Here is a 20,731-nt window from a genome sequence, read left to right as displayed (position 1 = left end):
GCCCAGAAATGTTATTCAAAGGTGATTTATGGTTCCAGGCAATTTCCCTGCTCACAAAACGACACCTTCATCTAGTCCTCACTCCTACACAAGCTGGCTTCCGTGCAGTACCAGCCCTTGCATGTGCAAACCCTCTGAGGCAGTCTCCAGGTAGCCAGAAACCAAACACAAAACAGCAGCAGCCACAAACATCAGAAAACATTAATCAGAAAGTTCAGTTGTCTTTTTTCCCCCACTGTCTGGATGTGACCATTTCAGTGCATAAAAAGAATAAACCCGACAGCCGCTAACAGCTGCTTCCTAGACTGCTGGATGAGCATGAAAATACCAAAAAAAAAAAGAAAATAAAAATCATTCATCTTTAAAGCTAAAACATCTGAAACAGCCTCCATGTTCTGGCTGACTTGGGAATTTACCAAGAAAGTTGCACAATACAGAGCAGTCGACTACAAGTGTAATCAGTGTCAAGACCCACCAGAAATTCATATTGTAAAGAGGTGATCTATGAGTTGAGTTGCTGAATTTTGCAGCTTTTTTTTTCTACTCAATTGCTTTGAAATGTACTCTTGTCAATTAATGACAATGTTATCAAATAAATTCTTACATATTTGTTTGTACCTCCTACTTATTTTTTGATTTCTAGCAACGTGACTACTACTTGGAAAAAATATTTTTTTTTCTAAATAGCAGCTATTGCTGAAAATAAGAGAGATTCACAAGCGAGTTACTAGGAAATGTTGGGTGCCTCACCTGATATGCTTTGAGCTTGATCTTTCAAGATGATAAGCACCTCCAGTTTTTAGCAATTCCAAGCAAGAAACTGATGGCCTGGATTCAGCTGCTTATGTAGGGGACAGACAGCTGTGGTATGGAAAAGGCAATTTTTTCCTCCACGATAAGGAATGCAGAGCATTTTACAAATTGGGCTGAAATGGGTTTAAAGTTGCAGAAGAGAGACCTGCACAGTACCAGTCACTTTACACTGAGACTCAGGAAAGCTACCAGATGACAACTGATGAGGATGAGGTGTTTTTCTGAAAGTTTTCACTGATCAAATCTCTAGGCCATAAGTAAATCCCACTTGTTCTACATATAAAGCTAAACCTGCAGGCTCTGCTGGTTTTTTTTCTTTTTTTTTTTTTTTGTACTCATTTCACCTTCAAAAGAGCAGGAGCGTGTTTCCATTTTTAGTCTGAAATTCTTTGAAGTATTCCCCGTTCCATAGAACAGGGATCTGGATAGAATTTGACAAAAACAAAAAATTAATTCCTTATTTTAGGTTTGGTTTCAGTAATAAAGAAGTTAATGATATCACATCTGGTTTTGTCCAGATATACTCTTACCTCAGTCCACTGGAAACAGCACCATTTGCTTATGGCTTTTCTTTTATCCCAAACAGAACCTAATCCAGCCTAAGTAAGTGTTCCAAACACATCCATAGCCAGGCTGCCACATGAGCCAATTAGCAACCACTGTGCTGATGTCACTTACCCATAGCTACAATTAAAAGAGTTTCTTGCAGTTTTACCACAGCAGCCAAGTAATATTTAGACAGACTTAAAAACATTTTCTTTGGCATACCACAGAATGTAGAAACAGCACAAAAAAAAAATAAAAATACCAAACCCTTAATTCCACAAGTAACATTTGAATGCTGACACATCTGGAACAGCTGGGTAACAAGTTGTGCGTGTCAAGTTCAGAAAGCAGCTGCTCTTAGCCTTCATTTTGGGCCAGGCATTTGTTTTCAGCCACCAGTATATTCCATTTTATTTTGTGGCAGCTTCTTCAGTGTTCCCATATGGACAAGCTAAACAGCTCCTAGGATATAATAGCAAGCATATATAATGTTCTTTAGAAGAAATGAAGGCCAGATGTTGCTTTGTTATCTCCACGTGCATCCTTAAAAAAGTTAAATTAAGTTGTTTCAAATATATTATTAATGCCAGGTATGGACAATTTGTTTATCAGCCATTTAAATGTCAACTTTCTAAAGGATGGAAAAGAACATTTTAACTGAGGAATCAAAGTGAAATAAGGCAGAATAACTTCAGAAAATAAGTATAGCAAAATCCAGGGATCAAATAGCATTGTGCAGAAAAGACATGATGACTCACTTCTGAGAGCTGAATGAGTACTACTTATGGTTTATTAGAAAAGGAAAAAAAAAAACCCTCCACCTTATTGTTACAATATAATGAAAAGTTTAAGGTAAGACTTATCCAACAGCACCATTGATTAAAGATCTTTTATTCTGCTGCTTTGCTTGACCAGGATAAAACTTAACCCACCAGCCCTAGTTCTAAAGAATTTAGTAGATCTACCACTAACAGTGTAATTCATTAATATTTTTCATGTATGTATTCCTGGTACATTTAGTGAATCCAAGAGGGTGGGCAGTAATTCTGTCACGGTCTGTCCAATTACTGTGATTTAGACAGAAACGTTTATTTTCCCCACCCCAATTTCCTGAAAATAGAACCTTATTGGATTAATTTTATTACAGATTATTTATGAGGAAATATGAACTGAAGACTACTTTTTCCCCCCTCAGTAATAACATAAACCAGGTTTGGGTTTCAACTGCCCAGTGAGGTCTTTCTCTTTGAGCCAGTCCACAACATACAAAAACTGCCAAGACACCAACTATAACTGTTGAGTAATGTCACTTTATTAAGGGACTTAAAAGAATCACATTCTCTAGTAGCCTTGGAACAATGCAAATGGTGAACAAAAGACAAAAATAGATGTAATTGGTTCTGAAAAGCATGAACATCTGTAGAGAATGTGTTGCATTATTCCTAAGGACTCCTGCTTTTGAAAAAAAGCACGTTCCATATATACAAGTGTCAGTGCAATAGCCAATAAAGCAATCAGTCAGAAATATAAAAATATCCTAGATACAAACTTAAAATAGATGTTTGAAAGCTGACCATATCAGAATTCTGATATTTCTATATCTCAGGAGTATGATCATTGGGATGAGTTATTCTGATGAGGTAAGAAACAGTAGATGCTCTGTGATAACACAAAGCCATATTTTCTTTTTCTGTAAGACAAAAAATAAAGCACCCAATGAAACTCCAAGTCTTTGCTGAAAGTGCCCACAGGAAGTGAAATTGTAGTCTATGAGCATTACTACATTCCTGCATCATTTACCTTTGCTATCTTTGCCAACAATTATACCAGCAAAACTTGCTAATTCTTCCACGCAGCTTCAGTACAAACTGCACATTCCTTGCAGATACACCAAACCTTTAATGCTTTAAACACAGCCAACATCTATAAATGTCCAAAAATCACTTAGTCATTCTTTCCTTTGTTGGTTGCAATTCTTGGCAGCAAGGGCAGAAAGATTGCAAAATTTGACAGCAAACAGATCTCACCAGAAGGGTTAGGGAGAGAACAGGGTGTGTCCTATTTGCTTTGCCTCAGGTGTTCCAGTGATGCCACTGAACTTAAACCTCAGCTGGTTGAGCAAAAAAAAAAAACTATCACATTCCTCTCCTTCACTCTATTTTTTGGAAGGAAGGATGCACTAATTTAGGGCTACTGCTCCAAAAAAAAAAAAAAAGATGGCTATTTGGACAAATTTTCAGATGGATGCTGTCTACCTGCATCATGATTCATTTTCTTTCCTTTAGCCACCTCTTTCCCTGTGACTTTCCAAGCTCTGCTGCTAAATTCTGATTCCTGTTTTTTCACTTTTCTAAGAAAATGGCAGAAGAACAGGTAGCCAGACAGTGTACTCTGTGTCTTTGTAGCAAAGAGCCCCAGGAACACAAACTCCTACTTGGGGAGGGAGGCAACGATAGAGTTATTTCAAACTGTGCATTAATCTCAGGCATTCCTCTATGGAAAAACACAATGAATTATACAGTCTCTAGAACAGCAATATTAACTTGATCAGGATATGATTTGTACGATAAAAAAAGCGCAACAGGAGCTGGCAGTTGTCTTCTTGTGAAACTTGCCTTACCACTTATGGCACACACATGCACCCAAGCACAGAGCAGTTGCCTCAACCTGTGAAAGATTCCTCAGCTTTAATTCCCAGATTCAAAAGCTTTCCTTTAAATCGTTTTGTTTTTCATCACTCTCTTCTAAACCTCTTTTTGTCTCAGGCAAATTCAGACAGCTGTGCAAGGTGGGAAGGCGAAGCTACAGTAACATCTGCAGTGTGACAACACCAGACAAATTATTTCAGGTTTTCTTTCAGTTTCTGGGAGATGCCTTGCAGATGCCAAAGCCTCAAGGAATCATCACACTTCTCTCCTTAACCCCAAGTGAACTTGACAATCAACGTTTGCAAATATTGAATTACTGCTCACCACACCCCACTAAGACAGGCTGTTACCTCTCACGTAAACAGGCAGGGAATGGAGGCACAGAATGACTAAGTGATTATTCCAATATCACAATACAAGTCTGGGAGAGTCAGGAGCTGAACCTGTATTTCTTGTGTCTCAGTCTCAGGTTGTCTTTTTTGTTCTGTGTTGCAGCCTTATTCTTTCCCGTGGAGGAAGACTGGGATCTCTTAAGAGTCTGTCACTGCTACTCTGGTTGACAGGTGATGTTGCCAATGAGACAGGAATTGTTGCATTCCCCACATCAAAAGGTGGAACACAGTGTGACATCCGTTTGCTGGAAGAAACACTAACCATACAAGTCCTTAAGAACATCAACATTTATTTAATATGATATAAAAGAAATGGGATATGAACATTCGTATTTTTGAACAATAATAAGTGGCTTCTTATACTTACATCATATGTGCTCATTGTATAATATATACACAATGAACATAATTACATTTGTACACAAACTAAGTACTGGATTGAAAACCTGCTTATTGCTGTACACACCCTAACCCCAAGGAAAAGCCCAGTACCTCAAAATACCTACACTCCATTTTATTCAAGAAAAAGTAACCACTAACATTAATGTCTATGTTGACAGAAGTGTGGCAGTAACTGCTGACATTGCAACCTGACCAAGAAATAATTACAGCAGAAACAGGACATATTTTACTAAGCAATAATAAAAATGGCACATTTTAAATATATCTATATGTATATATATATAAAAATTTTACAAATAAAATGTCAAACCAATAAATTGTAATGTTTAAAAAGTGTAAAACAAGTTTTAGTGGTGATATGTAAAATTAACCGAGTTACGCATCTAAAAGAGGCAGAAAAGTAAACTTATATGATCCATAATTAAAAGAACATTAAATTCTGGAGAACAGCAAATAAGGTTCTGACTGTAGGCTGCACATTAAAAAGAGCCTTTGTTTTATGTGCACAGAAATCATAGCAGCAAGCTGGTATCAGGAGAACAATCTGAAGGTTGTTGAGTGTACACGTGGGCCAGTTAAAGCTCTCTTGGAATAAACATTTTCCAGGAAGTGATAAAACGATGCTCTGTGGCCAAAAGCATCAGAACTATGAATTTCATAGATTTAAAATATACTGTACAATATCTTCTCATATTTTCATAGGTCAGGTCCATACATCTCAGGCATGAATTGTTTCAACAGAAGCCGTCGGTGCTGAAAGACAGACGTAGATTAAGTTACTCTATTTTAGCAACAGAATGTTGTATAAAGCAACTCATGGGACTAAACACAGCAAAGAATTTCTGACCTCATCCTAGCAATGTAGGTGTAGAACATAACAAAGTATCTTAGGAATCAGTTGTTTCCAAAATCTGTTTTCCTGATGAACAATAGCGATGCCAAGGTATTTCGACAGCAAGAAGCAAAGCCAAGCTTTTTTTTTTCAAATTTACACGACTTCAAATAAAAGCGTGCTTATTCTTAGAGTTTTATCCTGTAATTCATGGTCATCCCCAAATGTTCTTCATAAAAAATCAGCAATAATAACAAAGATCCTAATTGCTCTAATAAATGACAGGCACAATTTGAAGAGGGATGCAGACTTATTTAGATGCTACACCGTAATGGCAGCGTAGCTGTAAAGGTGTTCTGAAGTTCAAGTGCTCCACCCAGAGCTTGTTGAATATTGATGATTGATGCTAGGACTTCTATAAATACTTTTTAACAGTTCATTACTAAGAATGTTTCTGAGCTTTGAATCCAGGTGCTGTATAAAATGTCATTATCCCTCCACTGTGCAGAGAAAACGTTGTGCTTAAAATCCAACAGTGTTTGTGATAAACATACAGATTTGTCTCTGCAAAGCAAGGACTGTGAAATAGAAAGTAGCCTTGTGTTAACTGGTTTCTCCTTAGTCCTACAGTATCCTTTGCCACCAATTTCCTATGCCAAATTCCCCCGGTATCAGGCCAAGAGTATCGTTTTACTAATTGACTGTAAAAGCCAAATATAGGTATTACCTCTTTATTCTCTGAAATCTACTATGCATTTTCCAGATGCTGCCTGAAAAATTTGGTTGCGTGTGAACAGGGCTGATCCCGCAGCTTTGAAGTTGCCTTTGCCACCCAGGACTCCTTTGCATCTGAGAGACACCGAGTTCCTGCACATTAAAAGCCCTGTGAGGTCTCTCAGCAAAGCACGAAGCACTTGGAATACTGGAACCAGAGCCCCAGGAGGTGAGGGGCAGTGAACACCGCAGGCAAGCACTGTGCTTCACACATCTATGAGTGCTAAGCCCAGCTCATGGCATGAATTTGGTTTGGAACTCCTGGGAAACAATCAACGGAGGCATCAAATGCAGCAGTGTGGAATGTATATGCACATAGTTGAAAGCTTTTTTCCCCAACTCAAATCAAATACTAAACAGCCACAAAGGATGCATTTGAAGCTCTGGAATGCTTTCTTCATCATGGACAGGCATGTGTAAGCAGAGTGTTAGTTTTCCAAGTGCCATCCCAGATGTACCATTTTGTCACAACAATTAAGGCCTCTTTGCAGAACTGTCCCTGACATGGAAATGCTGCAGTGCTGGCCACTGGGATACACCTTGCTGAGGGTGCCAAGGCTTGGGCAGTAAGTTGCAAGGCAGATCACTAAATGAGGGCTTTGCTTTTGCTAGTCTCATATTTAGCACAAATCCTGAAGAAAATGGATTTTGCTGATCTGATCATCTGAGCTGATGACAAGAACTGAAAGCAACTCAATGCAACTGGTGACAGATTTCTGGTTGCTTCCCCTTTCAAGACAGGCATGCTGTGGCCACGGACAGAATCCAGCAGTGCAGTTTCAGTTTCACCAATGACCCAAAACTGAGCTGCTGGGGGAATGTTTGCCCTATTTAAAAAGGAGATTCATGATAAATGTGTGTCTATCCATATAGTGAAATTGAAAGGCATGAACACAAATCAGCATTTCCAGGAAAAAAGTCCTACTTATCTTTTTTAAATAGATCTGTAACAAAAAATTGAATAAAAAGTACAAAGGTTCAAGCTAAATCTAACCATGACAGACCACACCCATCAGGAAGGCAGCAACTGTCAGGACTGAATGGGAAGATGGCATTTTCCACTCTCTCAAAAGGAAAGAAGATTAAAATAATTTTCCTTTTGTTTTTTTTTTTGAAGAGTATAAACAGATTCCTGTTCTTAGTTCCTATAATAAAGGTGCCCGGGATGACTAATAAGTCTAATATTGTTAAGATGAAAGCTTGGCAATGGATATTGGGAGGGTAAATTAAGAATATGCATTTTCAGATCTCCTCACACTAAATGACTGAAAATGTCTCAGTTTTAAAACTTTCTCGATTTTAAAGCTTTTTTTAAGTTACATTAGCTATGGCATTTGACATTGCCATTGAAACAAAGCTCATTCTTTTAGCAGAAAGCTTATTTAAACAGGTACTTCCTGACAACAAAGAAATGTGGATTGATTTAAACGCTGGTAAAGTGCTGAGGCATTCACACTGGTATCCTACTAATTTCGTTAAACCCTCCTATAAACAAACACACATACTTGGATTTTCATTGCCATTCATTAAGCAGGTAACACTACAGGTAGGAACATGTAAATCTAGCCCAACTCATGCATTCTAACTTGACTCCTGGAAGCAATCACCCACTGTGACAAGGGCTTCCTCTACAGAAAGAAAAAAAAAAAAAGTTTTGTAATTGTTATGTTTCTTTCACCCCCGTTTTTTCCCCTTCTGCTTGTCACGTCTCAGTCACCCCTGTCTTAAGCTATAACCTCTCCAGGCTGTTAGACCATTCCCTGCAGCACTGAGAGCCCAAGCTGCAGTTGCCTATTACCAGGACTGAAGCATCAAGATTCATTTGCACCTCTGCAGTGATGCTCATACCTTAACTATCAGCTTCGGAACAGCTCAGGTCTCTCATGTAATTCAAAGGGCCATTATCTTGCCAGTTGTGGAGAACTCAGCTTGATAAACCAATTAGCCCTTTCTCTTTGTACTTGGAGAGAGAATACACTCCTTGCAAGCAAATCAATACATGAATTTGTTTGTTTTCTGGTTAGCTTATATTCAACATCACAGGTAACTTTGTCTTGCTGAGTACTGCCTACAGATGTTTCTCAAGAAAATAACCAGAGTACATGTACTTAGAAAAATATTAGGAACAGGAGGGGTGGGGGAAAAAAAAGGACGTACTTCTCTGTAACTATACACACATGAAATGTGATCCTTCTGTGAGCTGTGTCTGTGTAGATGGAGCTGGTGACAATGACGATTCTGGTGAAGAAGGCAAACTTTTCACTGCGAGTCATACAGCAAAAGAAATAAGATAAATACAAAAAAATACCAGTTACAGAAGCCACAACAAATACAAGCTTGAAAATCGCCATTTCAAGCCGTTGTAAACATAAGCAGGAACTCAGTACACAAGCTACACAAGTAAAGACTTAAAATCTGATCAGCACAAAAAGCACAACATCAGGGGAGAGAATACTTGTTCTCAAGAAAGATCATTTATCAGACTTAAAAATAACTAGTAGAACAAACACATGAATGCTGATGTGTTATTTATGTTGCAAAGAGAGAGAGAGAGGAAAAAACCAAACTTAAAATTTAAGTAGTTGGGATACTCTCCCAAACCCACCCTTATATCCCAACTCAGATTAACTAAGATGTTTTATTCTGCTGAGCACTACAAAATGTACACACGAGTTCTGGTTTTGATTATCAAGTCACAGAAAGGATTGCTGACTGTACTACAAAGGTCCAGATCACCTCTTATATCCATAAATTGAACCATTTGGCTTATTTAACCATTCCCATCAGCAAATAATCCTAATACTGTCTTAAATTCTATCTTCTTCCTGCCTCCTCCCCCATTCACTCCTCTCTTTCTCCCCTTCTTTGAATACATTTTGCTTTATTCCAGCCTTTTCTTCTTGCAAAGTAGTACACCACCAGTCATTGTACCACTGTTTTCTGGTTCTTCATCTTTTCTTACTCCTCAAAATGTGACCAAACTGGGGTCTTTTACTTGCTAGTTCAAAGTCTGCTAGATATACTGGAAACTCTTGAGGATTCCACAATCTTGGGCATATCTGAGGCCACTCAGTAGCAGGGAGCAATGGTAAAAAAATCTATGCATATCCAGATTGAGATGCTGTTCTACAAGATGAATAAGGAAGTGTTTGTTCCAACCAACAACTACAGTATGACTTAATTTCTGGCAACAGTTATTTAAATCCCTGAAATTAAATGCAACTGTAAGATCTACATTAAAACCTCAGAAAAATGGAATTTCTGTAGCTGTCCAGTGGGAAACTATTTTTCTCTGCATTATAAACCTCTGCACTTGACATGTAGACTAGCTCAGCACTTTCAATTCACAAGGGTTTCAGAGCATCAAAAGACATAACCAAAATGAAATAAAGTTTTACATATGTACTGTGTAAGCTGTGCTTCAGTCCAAACTCTTTTTCCATACCTGCTGTTGCCTGATTTCCTTTTGAAGACTGTGCTGCTAATTCAAATGAAGACATAATCCCTTCTTGATCTCGAACGCTAACTACTTCACTTTCTTCTGAGCTGGTTTTGGGTTTGTGGTTTGTAACTGTGGTCACACTCTGCAAGCTGGTTAAAAAAAAGCACAGAGCGTTTAGAACTCGCTCCAACTTAATTTCAGGTGTTAACCACTAAGTACAGGAGTTATCATTTAATTTTCTCCCGTTAACAGGAAAAAGTTGCAACTTGCAAGTCCGCGTAGAATAAACCGAGCACTCATTTTGGAAGCCTTCTACTTCGTGTAGCTACACTTAAAAAAAAAAAAGGCACTCGAAATTTAATTCCTCTCCTTACATCCTCCTGCAGTTTTCTACTGCTGAAGGGTCCTGTGAGAAAGTTATGACCTAATGTAAGAACTCATTTAGGACCTGCAGTGCAACTCACACAGAAGTTATGGATCCTTAGAGAGAAATATCCAGGACGTAATATCCCTCTAATTCTGCAATGCTTCAAAACAGTGAAGTGAAAATTAAAGCAGGAGATGTAAAATAAGTTGTTTAGTTTGCTCCTAAATACCAGCAGTAAAGAGCTTGCTATGGAAGCCCTGGCTGAAGTGTTCACAATTAACTGATACAAAGCCTGAACTGATATTATGAAATACATAACAAGGCCAAACAAGGATTATGAACATATTCTGTTTATCACTGGGGCAATACTTGAAAATAAACATTGTTTCACCCACCAACTCATCACCTCTTACTGACCCCCTGCAGCAGTTAAGCTTCTCACCAGATTTCCCTATATGTAAACCACTCAGAAACATATAAATCTACCTTTTCAGTATTTATGGCAGTTGCCTGGTCCGTTCAGCTAATAAATAAAATGTGCAAGTTTAAAATAGCCTCTGAACATCTTGTTTTATTTTTACCTTATATCACCATCATGTGTTTCTTCCAATTTATTTTTCTTTTCTGCTTTCTCTTCATTACTCACTTCTTTTGAGTCAGATGCAACATGTGCATCTGATAAAAGCTCATCAGTTTTTGACAGCTATAAAAAAATTGAAATCATGAAACAAAAAGCTGTAACACACACTAAGTGGCAGATAAGAAATACAGTACCAGGAAACAGTTTTATTAACAGACAAATTTTGCCATCATGTATACTTAGTAACTCAGAATTACATAACTTAAGAAATTTTTATCAATACCACTCAGGTTAATAGAGTTATCCTGAAACTTATACCAGAGCCAATGGGCAGGGCTTGACTAAATAACTTCCAGAACTTATCTGAACTCTTTGGATTGCAGCCTGCCTATTTTTCATGCTATCCATCTATTTACAGTGCCAACAGAGATTCCAGATACTGGAATATATTGCTGATAGGGCTGAATGCTGCCCTTAAAGGTCTGATTAGATATAGCCAATATAAGTGTATGACATAATTTTCCTTTAAAAGATTTACATGTTTAACAAAGGAACAGACTCTCAAGAGAAAGTGGGTTTGAAGAATAAAAACAGAAGTTAGTTATTTGATTTTTTACCATTCTCCATCAGAGATATGTTTATAAAAACTAAATATAAAATAGGAAAACGAAAGGAAAAGTGAGTGAGGAAAAGGAAAAGCAAAGGATGATTGAGGAATACAGGTACAGATGAAGAAAAAAACCTCTACACAATATTTTAAAAAATATTAAACTATAAGCAGGACGTGATTATGCAAAAACAACTCCAGTAATCTATTTCTCATAATCAGCCTGGTTTTGCTGAGTGTTCAGGGCACTTTAGCACCAGAAACACCAAGGTAATTCACTGCCAAGTGAGTCTGAAACTGTTTCAAGACAGAAATCAAATCAGTGGCCAAACAGCAAAAAGTACAGTTATTGCCTACTTCCATGTATAAATTGTTGTGTCACCTTTATTCTGCTTTCCATAAACTATTTGATGCACTACAGCCAACCAAACAAAAATTCAGGTGTATTAAATGATTGTCAAGAACTGGGACAGTCTAAGCAATGAACAGATATTTAAAAGCCATGAACAAGAGAACTCAATGTCTCAGCTGTAGGCAGATCTGACAAAATCTTGTGATTCTCTACAGAAAACTGTATATACCAAAAGAAATCTTTATTTTCCAAGCAGAAGGAACTGGCTCAATTTCCCACACTCTGCTGTCTGTGGCTAAAAATATTTTTCTACTGCAAGGCAGGGTGATGAACAGTTCAATAAGGGACAGTTCAGTACCTCTTTAGTAAAACCTGAATTATGTTCTTGTTCTCCATCGTGCTTTAGTCGTGCTATTTCTTCTCCAGGACTTCCATTATTTTGTTTCAAATTATTTTCTCTACTGGTGCTCTCTAATTCCTTCATGTTACTATATACAGTATCATCCTTTTTTCGATTCTGTGGAACAAAATTGATATATAGATGTATTCTTACAAAAATTGTCACTGTCTCAGTTCTGAGTCTGGTGGTGTTCTATGACTGTGTTAAAATAAAATACTCTAAAAACCTTCTGTGCACCACATTGCAATAAGGAAAATGGAAATTGTTAAGGACTTAGAATTTTCTCATTTTTGTACCATTTAAAACAGTTCAGCCTGACACTCCTTTGTCTGTAAGACTATTGTACTTCCTGTGCCCCCCCTTCATCCCCAGCATTTCAATGTCACCTTTATCTTCTGAAATTTTATTCATATTTAGCTCAGTCACACACAAGCTTAGTAGCATTCTTACTTGCATTCATAACCACTGTTCTTTTTATAAAACAGCTTTTCTTGGCTAAAAAAAAGAAAAAGGATAAAAATCTGCTTTCAGCACAAAATTCACGGTGCACCCGTGTGCACTTTCTCCAATTATCTTGGGTATCCTCCAAGCCTATGCTGTGAACTGATTTAATAAAGGACAACATAGCATTTGATAACAGTAGAGGATATTACTTATTCCTTAAAAAAAATCCATTGCACAGAGAAGAAGTTGATATAAAATTTTTGTGGGAGGATGGTAGAGGTGGCTTAAGATTGTGAACTGTGAACATTATCTTGTCAGAGTAGCAAACTGAAGTGAGGTTCATCTTATCAAAGAACTGGGGCTGAGAAAAATGGGAGCCATAAAAGCAGTAAATCTTGAGGCTGAATTCCTGTGATTTAACACATGCACACTATTAAGAGGAAATCATGTAAGTCAGTCCATAAATCAATCTCTTTATTCTCCTAAATTAAAGTCTGCATCCTTATCATATGCTGTTCCCAATAACAATTGTGAAGCAACTTCCTTTTGTATTATGGTAATCACTTAAAAATTACACAGCAGGCCATTTATAAAATCCATTTTTTCCTACAATTCTTAAATAACCAAACCACAGACGAAAAGACTTCCAGCAGTTAATGCCGTTGCACCACTTTTCTAAAAATCAATAGACACAGAAACTATGCTTTTAAAAATAAAAACTATTACTACAGCATAATACCTCATCTTAGGGCTTTTTGCCAAATAGCATTGTAGAAGAATTAAAGCTGTGGTAGAAGAAGTGACTTCATAGCACAGACTACTAGCTAAATATTCAATTCAGACATCTTCTCACGTGTTCTGTCAAGTTCTTATCATCCACAGAGCCCTGATTTCACACAGAAGGCTGAAGGACATGCTGACATGGACAATATTCTTTTGAGTTCTGGCACAGAGGATTTGGCCCCTTCCCCCACTGTGCTGGCTACCCACGTTATGACAGATGTAGTTGCAGCTTCCTCACCCTGAGGTAGGAAATGATACCACAGGAGAGTGGTAAAGCTTGAACACCTCCGTAAAAACTACCAAAGCAAGGTCTGCAGAGGTTTGCTTTGCACATCCTCTTCTCAAGAAAGGCAGTGTTCATCACAGAAGTATTTCTAGGAACTCCCTTCATATATAGCATTCATGATGTCAGCCCAGATACTGAGTGTCTTCTGGGGATCCAGTGTTCTTGAAGGAAAAGGAACTTTTGTGTAGCTCTGAAGGCAGCTTAGCATGCTCAGAGGGGAAAAAAACCCACTCAATCTAAAACTTATTTGGAAATATGTGACTGTTTAACACTGTAACGCATTTAATCTGGTTTTGGAAAATTGGATGTTTAAATGCCTACAAAACAAAAAAGAAGGCATTTCCCTACCAGTGTAAAAAAAATAAAATAAAAAACCTCAAATCAATAAACAGTGTGGTCTGAATTAAAAAATATGCCAGAAGATTAAAACCTCAAATAAACAAAAAACCCCAACCCCATTAAGCTATTGAAAAAGAAAACTACTTCTCGGCAGTTAGAAAGCAGTAGGCTGCCTAACATCCACTATCCTGAATCTGGATTTAGTTGGGCTCTTGCTTTTTGTTTGTTTGTTAGGGGTTTTTTTTTTAGATAAATATTCAGGATAGTATTTCCTGGTTAATGACAAGCACTCATAGCTTCCTTCTCTCTCCCTACCCTTTACCTTTGAATAAACTGTTAAGTAAAAGAAGCGAGTTTAAGAATGAGTGAAAACAAAAGTGCAAGTTCTATTTTTATGTATAATTTATGAGCTCAAAAACCACAGCAAAAGAGTACCAGTTAGAAGCCATGACCATAAATATACATTCCTACCTAAAAATGTTACAGATGTTTGAATATATTACTTTCAACATCAACTGAACCATGATTCTCCTTGATACTGCTTTTAGTCACGAACCCTGCAATTTCATGTTGTTTGCTAAACTTAAAAAAGAAAAAAAAACGACAAAACCCTGTTAACAAATATCACAAGGTATGTAGATTTGAACTATTTATTCTCCAAAAAGACAAAGAAGTGTAAGCATGAAGATTGTGCTCTCCCTTTCTCTTGGGTCTGGCAGAGAACTGTGACTCTATACAAGCAGTCTCAAATAGACACCTCTGGTTTTTAACTGCACACATTAAAGCTTTTGATCAACATGGGACCCACCTGTGCCAATCTGAATGGATTATCTCTGACACACGACAAACTCTGTGAAGGAGACTGGTCTGAAACGCCAATAATATTGAGTCCTTTCCTCTTTTCTCTCAGGCAAGCTTGCTGGTGTCTTTTTATTCTTTCCATCTGTTCCTCCACAGTCATTCGAGGCCGTGAGCTTTCTGCAAGACACAGCTGCTCCACTGCACTTCTTGGTCTTTCCTTAAATGGAAGAACATGTATATATGTGATTTAAAAAACCCACGATTTCCAGCTTCAGAAGAGATCACCTAATGACTTACTAAAAAACAGAAAAATAGTGAGCAAATAAAGATCTCCTATATATGTGAAAAAAAGTACAAGAACCGATTATTATTAAATGAACACCAAATTTGAAAATAAAAGGAAGGAATGATTTGCTTTTTTAAGCAATAACATTGCCATCATCAATGATAAACATTAAGAGAATGGGTAGATGCTCTCTCAAAGCCATCCTCTCGAGCTAAAACAATTTACCAGACATTACACAACTGGCAAACACGAGTTATTTGACTGAGACAGAAACATAATTGAAATTTAACGATCCAGGACATTTATACCAGTTGATCTAATAGTGATTTCTGCCTTTTTATTTCAAGAAAAACTACAGCTGGGCATCATTTAACAGCAAGTGCAGGCTGAAACTAAGTGAATTTATTAGCACTTAAAAATCTGTAATTCTAAGCATTATATTTTTCCCAAAATAACAACCTTCACTTTACCTACTTTCTTCTTGAAATTCACTGATTTACAGGCAGATCTGTGCTTTGTATGACAAATAAAAATCGACTTCAGGCTAATCAGCTGCATTCAGTACATCCAGAGTAACTGATTTCACTGATGAAAACTGAAAAGTCCTTTCTCCAGTTAACATCCTGTGAGTTTCTCTCTCCTCTCCCCTTCTTCCTACTTCTCCTATCTGTGCTGCAACTACGATACGTTTTTCCTTTTACTACGTATAAATGTCTGTCTTTAACCCACAGACTACAGAACTCTCTAATCTGAAATTTCAGGCCTATTACCTGCACGTTGCGTACTGTATCCTTATTTTTTGCTGCTTTAGGTGTTTCCCAAATCACTTTAGTAATGAAATAAATAAAAGTCAGCCCCAGAAGGCAAATACAAGTCCTTCAAAGTTTTAATCTAAGATCTTTCAACTCATGTCTCAACTTCAGCAGCTTAGTGGATTTATCATTATCCTTCAATTGTTGCCAAGTCCGAGTGTCTCCGTGCAGTTTAACCTACACAACATTTATAATATTATCATCCTTTCTACAGATGTCTCCATTAATTTACTATATGATGCTTTAATAACAGTGATTTTTTTTTTTGGCTAAGAAAATTAAAAAGATAACTTCAGCTTTTGGAGTAACTACAGAACTTAAACTTGGAAAGGTTGTATCACTGTCCATCAATGCTGGAAAGTTATTTTAAAGTACCGTTCTTAGATCTATCTTCTTGTTCTTCCTCAAAGTGACATAGGATGCTATTGTTGAAGACTCTGGTGTTGGTGATTTGGTTCTGGGTGGTACAACTCCCACAGGAAAATGTGAGCCTGCAAAACAGTAAAGCAAAATATACTAAGTGTTGTGCAAAACACCACCGAAACTGTTGATTTGTTTTCTAGGAAATACATGTTGGGAACTCTTCCTCAAAAGACAGCAAGGATCTTAGAGGTCTCAAACCACGACACTAACCTACGTGTGTTTTAAGGAAAAATACCCCCTGGCCTGAGGTTGCATGAACGGAACAAAACACGGGGAACAACTGCATGTGGCACAAGAGACTGCTGGTCATAAAAATAACAGTGAGAAACAGATAAATATTAGACAGCCCTCTGTGCAACTTCACAGATGGCTCAGGGAGAATTCCAGGGAAGATGGCTGAGCTTCCCACCTCATGGATGGCCATACTGGGACTTTTTATGGAGCAGAGTTTGCAAAGCCAGCAAGATGCCCAGGTAACCCTACCAGTGCTGTCACTTAAGGCCAGGCTTACAAGACTGCAAAGCATCCAAATACAGAATTTAGCCAAAAGTGGGACCAAAGACAAAAAGTAATTAAGTGTGGGTTGCTTACTTGGGAAGAAACAAAGCCTGTGAAAGGGAGGGGGCAAGGCAGTTGAGAAAGAACAGGCATGGAATAAGGGAGAGGAATAAAAAGGGGGCCAGCTTTGCATAAGCAAGCTGCTTGTCAAGGTGCTTGTCTGGTCAAGGCCCATGCTGTAGCACTGCATAGTGTCCTATCTTCTTATTAGATTTTATTCTGTAAAGTATTTTCCATTTTCTATGTGAGTATGCTTTCCCTTCCACGCATGAGAGATGCCAGGGATCTTCAAGCCAGGTGAGCTTGTGAGTAGGAGACAGCTACAGAAGATCAGAGGTCTGGGAGCCAAAAATGGGAATATCTCTGGGGCTGGGCTACCATGGAGACCCTATGTCTGAGCATGGTCAGCTGGTGAGACAGAACTGTGTTCTGTGTCCTGATGCCTGCTGCATTCAGCTTCTCCTAACCATCCTCACCATCAGTTTTGCTACCTAGAGAAGCCCTGCCAAAATGTAATTAGGCTGGTGGAAAACTGAAGTATGTTAAAACTTACAAAATATACAGGTTTAATTAAGTAACTCTTCCTTTTTGCTTCTTTGTACACGCAGGAAATAAAACTATGAAAAATATTGTTTCCTTGACGATTTTGCCTGAAAAACTAGGTATGACTTCTTTAACAATCAAATTATTTCTACTTGCTTTTCCTGAGGTTTCACAGATTTTAGAGGATATATTGATTCAGTGAAGGCTCATCTCTTTCTCCAAATAGTTTGGGTCTCCTTTAGACATAAAAAGGATAAAACATAGCAGAAGTTCATTTTGGTTTTGTGTCATGTTTATGTAGTACACAGGCCATAAGTACTCCTCTGGTCTCAGACAGATGTAAGGATTACTTCACATAGTCCCATTAAAATATTTTTCCTTATTTGCTGATGTTCAAAAAGGGAGGGAAGACTGACATGAGAATTGTTTAGTACAGTAATGTGCACAATGAGCTAGAAAAACATTTTTAAATTTTCTCTGAAATTTATTAGTTTTTAGAACCACTTTCAAAAAGCAACTACATCATTTAGGTGTGACTTCTTAAAACAGCAAGAAGGAAAAAATGCAGAAGATGAGCTGCCTTTGAGTTTGTTTCCTTTTCAGTTTAAAAACTGCTTAGACAGAAAGGCATAAAAATGTTTGTTGAAATGGCATATACACCCTAAAAACAGACAAACAATCAGAAATGGTTAGATTTCTTCCTGCTGCAAGGGGACTGTTATTGTGAGTAAATGCCCAGAATAAGAAATATCTGTTAGAAAATTCATAGGCTCAAGCGTGTGCACTGGATGATAAAACACAGATATGATAAAGAACAGAATGAAGTGAGTTTAAGAATATAGAAAGCCTCTCACTGCAGTTATTCTGTCCCCTACCCCTAAATATTATTTATATTAGAGGAATTTGTATTATTGCTTTCCCTGCCTGTTTTTCTACAAATGGACATAATAACATTATTTCTGTCCTTAGGACAGAAAGCAGATTGGGGTGCTCAAAAAGTACTGGGTTTCTTTACATGGTCAGTGTAGGCTTTGTTATTTTATCTTGATCATTACTTTATCTCTTGTCATAAATTACTATGAGTAATCTGGTACATCACAGGACAACAAAACCTAGGCATGTTTTCACAAAGGCAAGCTCCTCAACTTAAGTGGTTGATGATTAGCAAATCTCAGGCTAAACCTTGCATTTTTTTTCCACCAAGTTAACAGAAATTTAATATATATCTTAACGTTATATCTCAGCAAATACCACAGAGAATCTGAACTGACTAATTATGTCATAGGGCCACTCAAATTGTTTAGACCCAAACTATGCTAACCTTAGTTTTAGAAGCCTCCATTTACCATTCTGATGAAAACAATATCCCTGTATGATCATAACTCTCGATAAAATTCTGGTACCATTGCACCAGCCTGCTCTGTTAACCCTGAGTCAAACTACCAAAACAAGAGGCAGTGATCCTGCTGGCACTGGAAACATCAATCTTACAGTAAGAAAACCCCTAAATTTAGTTACTTTCTCTCAAAGCTCTTAATATGGTTTTTGGGAGGTGCTAAAGCTGAGCATTTTGCTGAAGTCACCTTTAACAAACTATTCTGTGTGTTTTAACAAACAGAATTGAGAAGCACTTCCTGGTAAAAGACTCTACCAAGCAATTAGTAGCTTTTATGGAAGCTAGATGAAGAGAAGAATCTAAAGCATTTAGCAATTGCAAAGACCTTTATTGTCTGTACACTCCAAGGTCATGATCATTATTCCTATTATATCAGAGGACAGAAGGCAATTCAACAATTACAAGATTAAAAAAAAAGAAAAAGACATTGTTTCCCTGCCTTATGAGAGCCTGAAAATTCTGTGGTGCTGCCTTTTTGGACGTTCCAGCGACATAACATCGGGAGCTTGATTCAAAAACTGAGTAATTGTTCAAGGGCAAGAACATAAAATGGGTAATTGTTCAAGGGAATGGTGTGTGGGGAATGTGAGTGATGTGATTAGACATGGTGTCAATAAGGATTTCAGGGTTGTTGGTGAGCGTAATGTTTGATTTTTCTGCGGTGTAATTGACTGAAATCTTTCTCGTCATATAATTAAATCATTATTTTATTGTGGAAGCTGTTTCATCAAACTGGGAAACGGACAGGCTGCAAAGATCCAAACCATGATGCAGCTTCTGTAACACAGTTAAGCTCTGTATTCCTTGTGAAAAAACTGAAAGGTTGTAAACACCGCACCCGGGGACAAACCTTTAGCAGTAGATTCTGATTCTGACATTTGTTCTGTTTTTTCTTCACCATTAGACTCATCTACTTCTGCTACTGTAGTTAACTCCGGTTCGCTCTTATAAAGCCTATAATCAGGACCCTGAGGAACATCAAGTTATGAGGTAAATAAACAGGCATTTTTGTACAAGCATTCATGTCTTAAGACTCAAACCAGTTGTTCTGTGGTGACTCTGCTCTCACTTTAAGGCAGTGTTCCATTGTTCAAGTGCTATTACAGAAGTATTTCTTTGTCGTCAATTTGAGTAACATTTGCAGACGTTCAGAAATCACAGAAAAAAACTGCCATGAGAATGCAGAGTTGTGGGGTTTTTTAATGATTTTCCTGAAATAAACTGGTATAAGCTTCAAAAACCGAGCCCACGGTTTTTTTAAGAACCAGTGAGGAGAAGAATCTAATTTTCTGAGATGTACTCAGGTGCAAAAATTTAAGTCTTAAGACATTTTATATATGCACAGAACATATGACAGGAAAATGTGAAAAGCAAATGATGGGGCTGTAAATAAAACTAAGTAAACAAAAGTAGAACCATAACACAAAAGTAGAACCATAACACAAAAATAAAACCATAACACGAAAGTAGCTGGATGAGTAAATAAAAACTGTGACAGCGCAGAGGAAGGAGGATGCTTCAAGAACAACGTGGCAGTTTAAGCCACTTACACAGTAAGATCCATTTCTCTGATATCCTTGAACTTGGTAAATCTTCTTTTCTTCTGTCAGATGTACTGGGCCCCTGCTATAACAGAGCAAGGAGCTGCTATCACTGGGCAGAGGGGGGATTATGGGAGGATGCTCTGTAAAGTCATAGGACCGAGGGAGTGGAGGACGAGGTGGGACTACTTCCTCTTCCTAAAGATTGTAGAATAGTCACCTTATTTAGATGTGCACACCTGTTACAATTGTTTATAACTTAAAAAGAAAAATATATTACCATGGCTACACCAGCTATAAATTTTGGAATTAAAGGGACAATGTCACATTTAAAAAAGAAAAAAAAAAAAAGAAATTCTAACAC

At 37.6% G+C, this 20,731-nt stretch overlaps 1 protein-coding gene across 12 annotated transcripts in view; it reads right to left on the bottom strand.

Moving 5' to 3' along the window:
• Nucleotides 1-2,649: 2,649 nt before the first annotated feature.
• PLEKHA5 (pleckstrin homology domain containing A5) overlaps nucleotides 2,650-20,731 on the bottom strand; it is a 166,855-nt gene continuing 148,773 nt past the window's right edge. For 6 of the 12 annotated variants that reach the window (XM_064654391.1, XM_064654393.1, XM_064654395.1 and 3 more), the window contains 9 exons: nucleotides 20,377-20,565; nucleotides 19,677-19,794; nucleotides 16,282-16,397; nucleotides 14,816-15,025; nucleotides 12,114-12,272; nucleotides 10,798-10,919; nucleotides 9,853-9,998; nucleotides 8,565-8,669; nucleotides 2,650-5,554 (listed from right to left, as the gene is read on the bottom strand). In XM_064654391.1, the coding sequence (XP_064510461.1) occupies nucleotides 8,575-8,669; nucleotides 9,853-9,998; nucleotides 10,798-10,919; nucleotides 12,114-12,272; nucleotides 14,816-15,025; nucleotides 16,282-16,397; nucleotides 19,677-19,794; nucleotides 20,377-20,565 (1,155 nt within the window). In that variant the 3' untranslated portion in view covers nucleotides 2,650-5,554; nucleotides 8,565-8,574. Of the gene's footprint in view, nucleotides 5,555-8,564; nucleotides 8,670-9,852; nucleotides 9,999-10,797; nucleotides 10,920-12,113; nucleotides 12,273-14,815; nucleotides 15,026-16,280; nucleotides 16,398-19,676; nucleotides 19,795-20,376; nucleotides 20,566-20,731 lie in introns of those variants that run through there. The other 6 variants (XM_064654396.1, XM_064654398.1, XM_064654401.1 and 3 more) reach the window with 3 other exon arrangements.

Source organism: Pseudopipra pipra, chromosome 5, assembly GCF_036250125.1.
Source record: "Pseudopipra pipra isolate bDixPip1 chromosome 5, bDixPip1.hap1, whole genome shotgun sequence".
In the NCBI taxonomy this organism is placed as follows: domain Eukaryota; kingdom Metazoa; phylum Chordata; class Aves; order Passeriformes; family Pipridae; genus Pseudopipra; species Pseudopipra pipra.
This window is presented reverse-complemented; position numbering and strand designations above follow the sequence as displayed.